Raw genomic sequence first — 11,799 nt, 5'->3', positions numbered from 1 at the left:
TATATATATATATATACACACACATATATACATATATACATAAAATTTCGGTTTAGATTATCGGTTTTAATGAAAATAAAAATTCAAACCATTCTGAGGATATAACCTGAGAGATTAAGAAACCTACAAATAAAGGCCAGAACCGTTACTGCATGTTTATGAACTATATACTACTATTTTTACAGGTACACTCATATAGAACTTTATACTTCCATAGTGTTGAAAAAAATGTATTAGAATCACGATCTTTCTGTGTGATTGCAAATGCAAAACTATATGGACAAAATATAAAGTTAAAAGTGTTTATATCAAGACTACGTTATTCGAAAGCGGCATAAGTCTCGCTTAGTTTCTTTATAATCAACCATGGAAAAATAGTGAGTGTGTAACAATATGAGTAGTACGTAGCGGTAATCGTGGTTGCAAAGCATAACTTTGCACACGCATATACATATATGTATATGCTATACACGGACACACTTTAAAATTGCGAGTGACCGAGACTTGAGTGGACAGTCCCCTTGACAGCCATGCGATGAGTCTCGATCGCGATATGGACCCGTGTGTCAGCGCTGTTGCCAATGCTTCTATGCAAGCACACAACTATTTCAGTGACAGAGCAACCACACATTATCCTATGCATATCATGTGCGTATACTCAGCATATGCGTAGCCGGCTTCGTTTTTACCAATTTAAATTGAATAATCTAGCAACAATCGCTACTTGTTTCTTTTAACTTCGATCCTATGAGAAAGAAATCTTTAAAAAACCTTTTTTTTTTTCTTTTCAATCGAGCGAATAACATGTTGAATATAGAAAAATGAAACCGTAAAATAAATGAAAAATTGATTATGCAGGAATTATGGAGGACACGAGTAGATATCTTTGATTTGGACGAAGGATTTAAAGATAAGTGAATTGTAATTGTCGCGTAAGTACAATCGTTAGAGAAATTTGGCGACTGAAATAATTTTAAATATAATTTTAAAGTGTCACGATGGTATCGAAGGATAGCCAGGATCAATGAAGAAAGCTGTGACGCAATACTACTGGGAAATAAAGCACTGACGATACTGGTGACCGAGAAACCAAGTGACCGAATGTTACGCGAAGTTAACGGCGTTTATCCAGATCACAGCTCAGTACGTTTTCTTTATTTTTATTTTTATTATTATTATTATCATTATTATCATTATCATCATCATCATCATCATCATCATCATCATCATCATCATCATTTGAATTATTTAAATGAGAACTCTCCTATAGATTACTCGTAGGGTGAAAAGAAACATTTTTTAATAGAAATCGCAAAAATTGGACTTCTGAACAATATTACAAACACGCCATAAAGATATATTGCCAACTATTTTTAGCACTGCGATATAACTACTTATTGGTAATTTTATTAAACGATGTTTTATAAAGTTTTTTAATTACGATTAGTTAGCTTGCATTAGAGAAAAGCAAGAATGAAATTTATATCGGTAACAATATTATAATTTAAATGAGCGTGTAAGATTTTTATTACCAAAAACGTGTAATTGACTTACCAATAGGCCAGTTTCCACGCTTGGTAGCAATGTGAGCCGACTGCCATCTTGTAAACGATTTTCTTCCAGCGTTCCTTCGCGTAATTGTCTGAAATACAAATTTTAAGTCAAACTTGTTGTTCGTATTTCGTGCTGATGAAATCGTCGCAAAAATTGTGGAACACATTAAGCTGAAGTGTATGTTATTCTATGACGCGTTCTTTGATAATTAGAGATAAGTATAGCACAACTGAGGCGTTACCCCGCTTATCAGACAAAGCATGGTACCGTCATTTTCATTAGTAGAACCTTTCTTAACTACAAACTCTTGCTCTAATTGTTATGCTATATTTCACAGACGACTATTCACAAGATTATCGTTGGTTATTAATTACTGCCATAAGAACATTTATCTGTTTTTAACTAATAATCTATGAATAACCGAACGTGTAATGAATTACAACGATCCTTAGAAGCTGTGACACGCTGTGAGGTTACGTAAATTATAAATCCGAAGCTTTGAAAACCTTGATGACATCGGATGTTAGTCATCAGGCTGAAAGCAAGGGAGAAAAAATAGCAATAACAGAGCGGCATGATTCGAGAGATTAGACAATACGATAAGTCGCATTATCGCAATAGCAGACATCGAATGAAGCCGCAAATAGCGTACGAGGAATTGATATCGACTTGGAATGTCGCGAAGATCATTGTGCAACTTATTTCGTAGAATGTTTACCTCCGAGACACGTTATACTTATATTTTGCATAATTAGAAAAAGGTTTAACTCTCCAAGAATGCAAAATACTTTTTATTACCGACGAATAATAAAGAACAATTTGGATAGGTTTACAATTTTCTTCGCTATTCTACTCCTTCCCATCTTATTTGTTTATTTGATTATATTTGTCTAACACAAACGCAGATATCGGTAATATTAATCTTATTTTCACTTTCATTTTTAAATTTATTTGGTCTAAAATTAAGGCATGAAAATCTTGGTCGATATCATTCGCAAATAAGATACAACTGGTTAAAATATATTAGGATTTAACCAACGACGAGAATCTAGCCGACGGTACGCCATTGTTACGTCCGTTAGCATCACTGTGATTATACAACGTAGGGTAACGCCCGACTGATATTTATTAGCAACGTTTTTTTTTTTTTTTTTTTTTTTTTAATAAAAACAAGATAGATCAATCATACGATATATTTTTCAATTGTGTTTCTTATTCGTCACAACGTACAGTACAGTTAACATATGTTCAAAAATATTAACCGAACAGTCACTGAAACGATTGCGAAAATACAAACAATCCCTCGTCAGCGTTCTTATGGTTGGCATCAATTCTGTAAATGCATATTACATTCCACGAATTTCTTCGATATTACTTTTAGGAAAATATCATTTTATGACTTACATCGACACGAAAGTAGAATATAAAGCAATTCTTGATTAATTCTGTCGTTAGAGAGCAATTTTTTATCTATACAATTGAATTTCTAGTTGATGAATCGAGATAGTACAGAGACCTCTGGCGATTGGTCGGTTGAAAGTGGAAATACGAGGGTGGTAGATTCTCCCGAGACTGGCGTTACTTAGTTTTAACGGTTTTCGTGAAGATCCTAGTGAGATCAAGCCTTTGACCTTTATCCCTTTTCACAACCTCTTTTTAAAGTCGATTTTAAAAAATACTGTTATATCAGAATCAACAAAAACACTAATTTCACTACCTTACACTTTTATATGGATATATCTTTAAAATTAAATTTATCTAACGAACAAAGTATAATACTATACTATACGATACGTTTAAAATAATATAGTTTACGATATAGACATATTTTCTGGGAAGCTTATCCATTTCACAAATCAGTATTCATAACGATTGAATCACTAAATGATATACTTCTAGTGCAGGCTGATATGAATGAAAAAGAGAAAAGCGCGCCACACGAATGGTGCTAAGAATAAACTACATCGAAATCCGAGCAAATATAAATACAAAAGTAAAAGTAACGTAATTCAGAGACATTTTCTGTCTATATGCCTGTGATATAATAAACGTCGATTTCTTCTTTACCTACGGTTATCGAAAAAAGACCTTTGGTAACCTTCAAATCACGTTGTTAAAATCTGTAAAATTTGTATTAATTACAAAATGATAAATTACATTAACTTTGCAATTTTGTTATTTATCGTAACAAGAAATCCTTAAATAAGCCTCGATGATAAAAATAATTGGATGGAAAAGTTTACTCCTTGTATGTGCAACGAGGATGACTAACAGGTATGAAACTCTCGATGACACATGTTTAATAGTGACACAAAACAGTTAAGGTAAGGTTGCATTATCTCTAAAAACTTGTTTTTTAACGTGATTCGAATTGCAACCGAATAAAAGATATAACCTTTTTAGATAAAACATCTATTTAAATATCTCAAAGGTAACTTTAACGCAAATAATTGTATCCTTCAATTTTAAAACAATTTTTATTCTTAATATAGACTGAAAAAGCCTTCAATGATCCATGTGACACCGACTCACAAAAAATTAGTTAACACTGGTTTAGTTCGACAAAACAGTACGATGCTCTTAAAAAGGCATATGTGGCATGAAATTTAATGAAAAGAAGAAAAGTTGGCAACAAACGGGATAGACCAATACCGGTTAATTTCGATATTTTCACAGAGGAAATTAAGCTCATATGAACAAAGTAAAATCGATAATCCATTTTATATTTAATGCGATATGCATACAAAGTCGTGGAAGTATAGAACGAAACATAAAAAGAGAAACGACAAACGGTTTCGCATGTGCACGTGTCGCATTTACACCGATAGAGGAGACGAGGAAAACACACACGCGTACGAAGAACCAACCGGCGTATGCTACCTGCGCCTGAAACTGGCTGGCAGGGCAGACAGAGAATAAGTGGTAATGAGGCACTCATTCGTTTCTTTTCGATGCAACTTTTGGAAAGAAAGCGAGACTTTCCTTCGAATTCTTGAATTTTTTCTTTTTTACAGATATAATCGAATTTAATATCTAAAAATTTTTAATTCGAGAAATGTACACTTCGTGCATTTTTAAACTCGAATTCTCAAACGATGCTTTTCCTTTGACACTGTTTAAAGAATTGCAATTATAGAAAATATGGAGAAGTCGTCGGTGAAGACCAAGAACATGAGTATAAACGAAAAGGCTTAGACTTCAAGAAGAGAAAATTCCATCGATGTGTTGTGTACGGGAATAGTCAGCCCTGTCTCTCGTCTTTTCCATCCAACTGTTTTTCTTTCTTCTTCTACCTCTCACTGCAGAGGGCTGTCACCGTTCCATTTTACCAGAACGCGATTCTCGAGATATTCTACCTACTACACCACCTCCATCTCCTCCTACTTCGAGTCTATGGTATGCCAACCTTCCTCTCCACCATGTTTCTCTCGCGTGCTTGCACGAAGGAGGAGGATCAGCCCGTGCGGTGGCCCCCACGACGCCTACGAGTATTATGCCTACTCTCTCCTTTTCTTTCGTCGCGTCGACGTTATTTTCGTTCTTCCTCTCGCACTTCTCCAGCCACACCATACACGCAGCAACAACGATATCGCGTACACATTTACCTACCATTCTTTTTCTTTCTTTCAATGAGAGAAGTACAAGGAATGAGATCTATACCTAATTTCCCCTTTAAAATCAAACTGCGAGAAAATTTCACCGAAATTGATTGCGATTTTCTGGATTATCGATTTATCGGTAACTTTGATATATTACTGTAACGATTCTGTTCTTTACTTTTTTCCTATCACAATCTCGATTTTTATTAAGTAACGAACGGTTAGGACTATTATTTACGATGAACAAATTGGAACGATTTAAAGCGATCGTAACACACGCGTGTATACACATACATACACAAAATATTTCGATGTACCAACCTTTCACGATGTAGTAAACAAATACGTTCCTTCGCGACCTTCAACCTTTTCGAGATGATCTTTTTAAGGTTTTCAACGGTATCAGTACGGTCGACCGTAAGATCAAACTGTCCACCGGTGGTCGGCGTGATGCTGATCGTAATTTCGTCGGGTTCGAGGACAGTGGCGGCGACACAGCCACACCCCGGTTGCGGTGGCGGCGTGGAGGAGGACGACAACGATGACGATGAAGAAGACGAGGAGGTCATAGGGAGTGGAGAAGCCGAGCCGGTCCTTATCGAGCCTTGACCGCAATATTCTGCTGACTGATCAGGTTGCGTCGTAGAATATGTGGAACTGGTGGTGGCCGTCCCAGATGATGCAGAAGAATTGGTCCTATCGTCGGTGCCTTGTTGCGTTTTTGATCTTGCTTCGTTCTCACTATCCATTGCCGTCAAGTCTGACGGAGGATCCGTGCTACCGTCCATTCTGCCACGACAACTACCGACAACAATGGAACCGTGTCGCCAACTTCGCACACCTACCTCGTTCCAGCCTACGTCCTCACGATTTGTACGACTATATACACGCACCCGCACCTGCACCTGTGCTCCCGGCGTCCTAGTTGTCCGAGATACACTCGTTTGCGTCGCACAACCGCAGTATCGCGGAAGGTCCGGCCACGGTGTCTTCAGGAACGCGCACGCCACGAGGTGGGAAAGACAAGGAAAGAGACACGATCAGCACAGTCAAAAGATAGGCGGAGATAGGTAGAGGAAAACGGGAGAGACGAAGATAAAGAAAGGTGGAGACAAATCCAAAAAAAAAGAATTTATGAAATTCTTGAAAATGTATATGAACTACTATATGTAATCGATTCTACAAATAGATTCAAAATCGTTTTCCTTTTACGACGTTTTAATTCACTGGCACTATTCTTTCAACATTATTATACACATACATGATATGATTCTTTTCTTTTGTTCTTTCTTACTCAACACAGAATACTCCCAGCTTTATTCTTATCTACCTCACGCGCGCACACACGCACTGCAAACAACCCCTTACTAAACAAACTCAGTGACCAGCCACTAGCAACTGAATAGCCGAAAGCCTGGACTTTTGCTAGCTTCCCAGACCCGGCCTAGCTTCTCTGCAGTGTTGGGATTGGGATATTGAGTGCTAAATCGTGACGTCACTGAACTTCTGGTCACGTGACGAGTAGATTTAGACTTGGAGTAGGGATCCTTACTCCTCCGTAAGGTCGGAGTAGGGGTGAGGGGTGGATACTGTTTGGAGGAGTAAGGATTCCCACTCCAAGCCTAAATCTTTCATCACGTGATCAAAATTTCGGTGACGTCAGGATTTAGCACTCGATATTTCAATACTGCGTTCTCTGAACGATCAACGGTCAACCAACATGGCAGCGTCGAGACGAACCAACGCCATGTTTAAAAAGAGGGAAATTTGAACGGGTTCAGATATTCATTTATTCTTCTTCAACAAACACTAGTGTTTAAGAACACTTAAATTCTCTAAAGAATTTTATTAAAAAATGGTTTTCTTCTAATATGTAAAAGATACTTCGAGTAAATATTGAGAACTTAATAGTAATATAATATGATTTTCACCACCGAATTTTATTACACATTCTTATTGTCCAGCAATTCAATATATGTTCTGGCAATGTTTAATTAATGTGATCTACACATAACAAACCATAATTGTTATAGAATATGTTACTCCGATAGCTTAATGTTACATCCAAAATATTATGTTCCCATAGTTTCTTTCTTCTTTTTGACAAAATTGGAAGAACATGCATCGATACAGTAACATTTAAATTACAAATTATTTTTTGTCCTTAAACAAGTCAATTACGTTAAGGTCTAAATTGCAATGTATGTTAACGTTCTTTCACGTTAATCCTTTCCACTTTTCATAAAAGACATCGATATAAAAATATTCAGTATATAAAAATACAGTGTATAAAAATATACAGTATACAATAATATAATACTCGCGAACCAAGACAATTTTAACACAGAAATACATACAATACATACATAGATGCGCTGTACACTGCAAATTTACATGTAAATTATTCGAGATTAATCGAACATAAAACAGTCCCTTGCATTGTGACAGTATAACTAGATGCAAGGGACATGAAAATTCACGATCCAAATTCTTTCGTATCCGGTTCAATTGCCTTGAACTCGTAATTTCCTTTTCCATCCATTTGTAAATAGTACTAAGAATAAATATAAATATATTTATTATTGTTGGATATTAATTAGATTACTTTGAAATAAAGGAAATGAATGTCTTTCAAACCTCGTGATGTTTCCAAAGAGATCGTCGATGCGATACTGTGAACAATGTAATATTTGCCTGTTTACAGTACAAGTACATGGAGTCCTCGACGTCCACACTAACAGCACTTGTACACTCGTCCAAAATTGCAAATTGTGGCTTATGATAAAAGAGTCGAGCCATCTATAAATATTGTTTATAATTGATGTTATCCTATATTTTGTTTTAACTGTTTTACATATATATTTGTTTTTGTAATAAATAATAAAAAATTGTACCGCGATACGCTGCTTTTCACCACCAGACAAAACGTCCATCCAGTCAGCCACAACATCCCAACCTTGTCCCTCGCTATTCGTTAGACTTTCCCTTTCCAATAAGTGACTTAATTGAACCAGATTCAATAACTCTTTCAAATCTTCATCCGTCATTTGTCCGCGTCTTATCATTTCTGTTTTCGTATGAGGATAAGTTATCTGATCTCTCAAGGTACCGAGAGTCATATAAGGGCGTTGAGGAATGTAAAACAATTTTCCTCGAGGAGGTTTAGTAACAGTTCCACTCCAAACTGGCCACAACTGTTTTATCAATTTTCCATAAATCGGAATATAAGTAAGAGTAAAGTGTAATTAAACTGTCATCGAAGAAAAGATTATGATAACTTACTTCTCCGAGGATTCTAAATAGAGAACTCTTTCCACAGCCGTTTGGACCACAAACTAACACATTCATTCCTGATTTAACTTCGAATGATAGTTCTCTGATAAGAACATCGCCATTAGGAGTTATCAGAGGCACACGATCAAATCTTATTACATTATCTTTGTTTACTATTTTTCCTTCACCTGGGCTTCCAATTGGCTCATCTTTGAAATCAGAAACCATCGTTCTTTCGTATTTTCCAGTATTTATGTCGTCGAGAACGACCTTTATTTCAGTAACTCTGGCGGTGAATCCTGCTAGTCGCGTCATTTCTCTTCCAGCTAACACTAATCTACCTATGGCTTCCGCCAATTTTACTAACATACGACCGTACGTATAATAACTCTTAAATCGATGGTTTGGGGGTCCTGAGAGGATAGGATGGTTTTTTTTGAAGAAAGGTATGCTTACCGCATAGAAACCTATTATAGTCGCCATATCTGAAAAAAGAATAGATCATACTAAACTGAAAATTATAATTAACATGGACTAGTAATTAGATTGTTAACTACGTAAGTAACGATGTTTTACATTTGCCAATGAAATTATCAATTACTCCTATAAGAGTTCTAAACTCTAGACATTTACGAAGATGAGTCACCTATAAAAAATAATATTTTTTTATATTATGGATTAAAGTTTTAAGAGTTTGTTTATCATATATTTTATACAACTTACAAGTTTATGGAAACTAGCTAATAAAGTTAATTTTTCTCTATTATTTCCTTGATAAAATGCAATTTCCTCAGAATTAGTTATTATCCTCGAATTAACGTGACGGTATTCGCCTTCAAGACGTTGTTCTTTCACCGTCATATGACCGATAGGTTTACGTAGATGAGTTATTAGCATACCAGCGAAAATAAGATAAGAAAGCATAATTATTGGCGTCTATAAAATACATTATATGCATTAATATAAATATATTATGATATTATTTATGGGAATTATTTCACATACTTCACCACCAAGAGTAGTTGTAAGTCTATAAACATAAATGAAAATATCCAATAAAGGTTTTGCAACATTACTGTACAGGTCTGTGCAACTTTCACAAAACTTATCAACATCAGTGGTTAAAAGTTGATCTGGATTTGCTATACGGTTATCTAAATTGCTCATTTTGTAATAAGTAAAGCCTCTGTAAAAATGATAAATATTAATCATATTTCATGTACTTTAAAAGGCAAATTCATAAATAATACCAATCCATGTAAAAAAATTAAGGTTTTTTTTTCTTATCCCTAAACATTATAATAAATTATTGTTATACAAACTTCATTGCACTTAATGTTATGGTTTAGTAAAAAAGAAACGGAGTTTGACTTACTTAAGGTACTGATCCATTAAATCTCGTGTGATATTTGTGCGTAACCTCAACTTCATTTCATATATAGCATATTTCAGTACGTTGTTCACAACAGATATCTAAATAAATATAATCATGGAAGATTATATCAATAATTTCTTCCAGTTAAGAAGATATCTTCTAAGTAAGAAAATAAAGCTGCTTGGCAGCCTGAATGAAAAGATTTCATTAGCAGCCTAGGAAAGCAACTTCTCTCTAATATTTGTATATTAAACTTATTCACTTACCACTGGTAATACAACCAAGAATTTAAGCAAACGCTTTTTAAATAAAGGTCCATCCATACTAAGAATTGATCTAAAAAAGCAAACAAAAAGTTAATACACCTTGATACGATACCTGTAATATAATCGAAATTGAAAAACAAAAGAATTATTACATACGATTCAATTAAAGTGCCTATAGTTATCATCCAAAGGTCACAAAAAGATCTTGCAACAAGTGTACCTGCGATAAGAAGAACAAAGCCAAATTCAATGGATACTAACGAAGGTATGCCCATTTTGAGTAATTGATGCAATTGTCGAAAAAATCTTGCATTTACATGAGCTTTTGGCTGTTTTGGTTTTACCTACAGGAAAAATTAGTTCCATATATTTAACTATCAAAATATATGCAATAATAAAAAATCATTTTTTCTTACCTCTTTAATAACATACTGAATGTCATTAACGGGCCAAGCATTTCTACGAGATAAACTAAATGTTTAATATCACAACGGCAGCTCCAATAACCACATGTATACGTATGTACAGAAATTTTACCTGTATTTCGCAACTTGTTTTCGGTTCCTCCGTTTTAAAATCCATATTAACGTAGTTAAAGCACAAGCACCAACCACTGTACGTCTACTTACAAATTTACTGAGTGCCGGTGCCATTCTTTCTATTGTGAGGGATCACTTAATAATCTACCGTCTTCTACGACGGATTCAACACTTCTACGTCCACTTGAACATGAAAGTATACAGGTAGTGGGGCAGTCGTTTGATGAATCAGCTACATCGATAAGTTAGCAACGTTGCTTCAGCCATTCCCCTACTACTTCGCCGCGGTTCTGTTAGCCATTGATTTCATATACGGTCGATATTTTTATATTTATTATTGTATTAATCCCTTTTATATGAATGTATCCAAATTAATAGGCCAAAGTACAAGAATCTGTTTAGATAATCTTATACCGATGAACCTCTGATTTAATATTACCAATAGTAGTACTTACGTATGTATTTATATGATAGTGTTAAACAGTAGTCAGTAGGCTTGTCATTAATTAAACTAATTAAAAGCACTTTTAAATAAGAAATATTTTAAACGATATAGATAATTTGTTTGAAACTCTAATACATTAACTAATAATTTTTAGAGCGTCTATTAGTACCAACATACATACATATATAACTGCATAGTTCACATTTATCCTACCTCTCATTATAACGTGAATTCAAATTAATATTTTAATAAGATTAAGAATTTGTTAATAAATGCCTTTTATTAATTTCATTATGCATTTAGATAGATAGATAAATAGACATTTTGCAAGATTGTACGTATTTTTTAATCCTTCTTTTTTGTTTTTATATGAAGAAATATGCGCATGCAACTAGAAATTCAATTAAGTATCAAAAGAAATTTCTTTTACTTAACAAGGGGAAAATTGCGGAAAATATACCAATTTTTTTTTTGTGTATCTTTTTCTGTATTGTTGAAAATATGTATGTTTTCCCTTCATATTTTATGCTTACCTTTATACCGCTTTAATCAACCATATATGTTACATTCTATTTAAATACACTGACAACAAATGAAGCGACGTAGCATTTTTTATTGGGTATAGGTATGTTTTTATTGAATAAAAACTATATTACTCGTGTAATGACTCTTATTTTATTATTATTGGCCTTATTCGTTAATTATTGCTACCGACGTATTTTATTTATTTATGATAATATAATGTATA

General features: G+C 34.4%; 2 protein-coding genes across 4 annotated transcripts in view; both read right to left on the bottom strand.

The window, feature by feature from the left end:
- LOC108546792 (midnolin) overlaps nucleotides 1-6,161 on the bottom strand; it is a 13,433-nt gene extending 7,272 nt beyond the window's left edge. For both annotated transcript variants that reach the window (XM_017899052.1, XM_017899053.1), the window contains exons 1-2: nucleotides 5,475-6,161; nucleotides 1,555-1,642 (exon numbers count right to left, since the gene is read on the bottom strand). In XM_017899052.1, coding sequence (XP_017754541.1) covers nucleotides 1,555-1,642; nucleotides 5,475-5,941 — 555 coding nt within the window. In that variant the 5' untranslated portion in view covers nucleotides 5,942-6,161. The remainder of the gene's footprint in view (nucleotides 1-1,554; nucleotides 1,643-5,474) is intronic.
- A 1,296-nt stretch (nucleotides 6,162-7,457) lies between these two features.
- Nucleotides 7,458-10,802, bottom strand: Pmp70 (ATP binding cassette subfamily D member Pmp70). 2 transcript variants are annotated; one of them, XM_017898995.1, is made up of 12 exons: nucleotides 10,605-10,802; nucleotides 10,484-10,538; nucleotides 10,224-10,411; nucleotides 10,068-10,137; nucleotides 9,802-9,899; nucleotides 9,432-9,612; nucleotides 9,150-9,362; nucleotides 9,003-9,072; nucleotides 8,436-8,911; nucleotides 8,048-8,347; nucleotides 7,791-7,952; nucleotides 7,458-7,707 (listed from the first exon to the last, which is right to left on the bottom strand). In XM_017898995.1, exons 1-12 carry the CDS (start codon nucleotides 10,718-10,720, stop codon nucleotides 7,630-7,632), a joined length of 2,007 nt encoding a protein of 668 aa, XP_017754484.1. In that variant the 5' UTR covers nucleotides 10,721-10,802; the 3' UTR covers nucleotides 7,458-7,629. The 2 variants fall into 2 exon arrangements, with proteins under 2 accessions (XP_017754484.1, XP_017754485.1); XM_017898996.1 differs by having other exon boundaries at nucleotides 7,459-7,707; nucleotides 10,484-10,526.
- Between the last annotated feature and the right edge of the window lie 997 nt (nucleotides 10,803-11,799).

This window comes from Eufriesea mexicana, unplaced genomic scaffold, assembly GCF_001483705.2.
Source record: "Eufriesea mexicana isolate 0111107269 unplaced genomic scaffold, ASM148370v2 scaffold757, whole genome shotgun sequence".
NCBI lineage: Eukaryota > Metazoa > Arthropoda > Insecta > Hymenoptera > Apidae > Eufriesea > Eufriesea mexicana.
The sequence above is the reverse complement of the archived record's forward strand: the minus strand, read 5'-3'. Positions and strand labels throughout refer to the sequence as shown.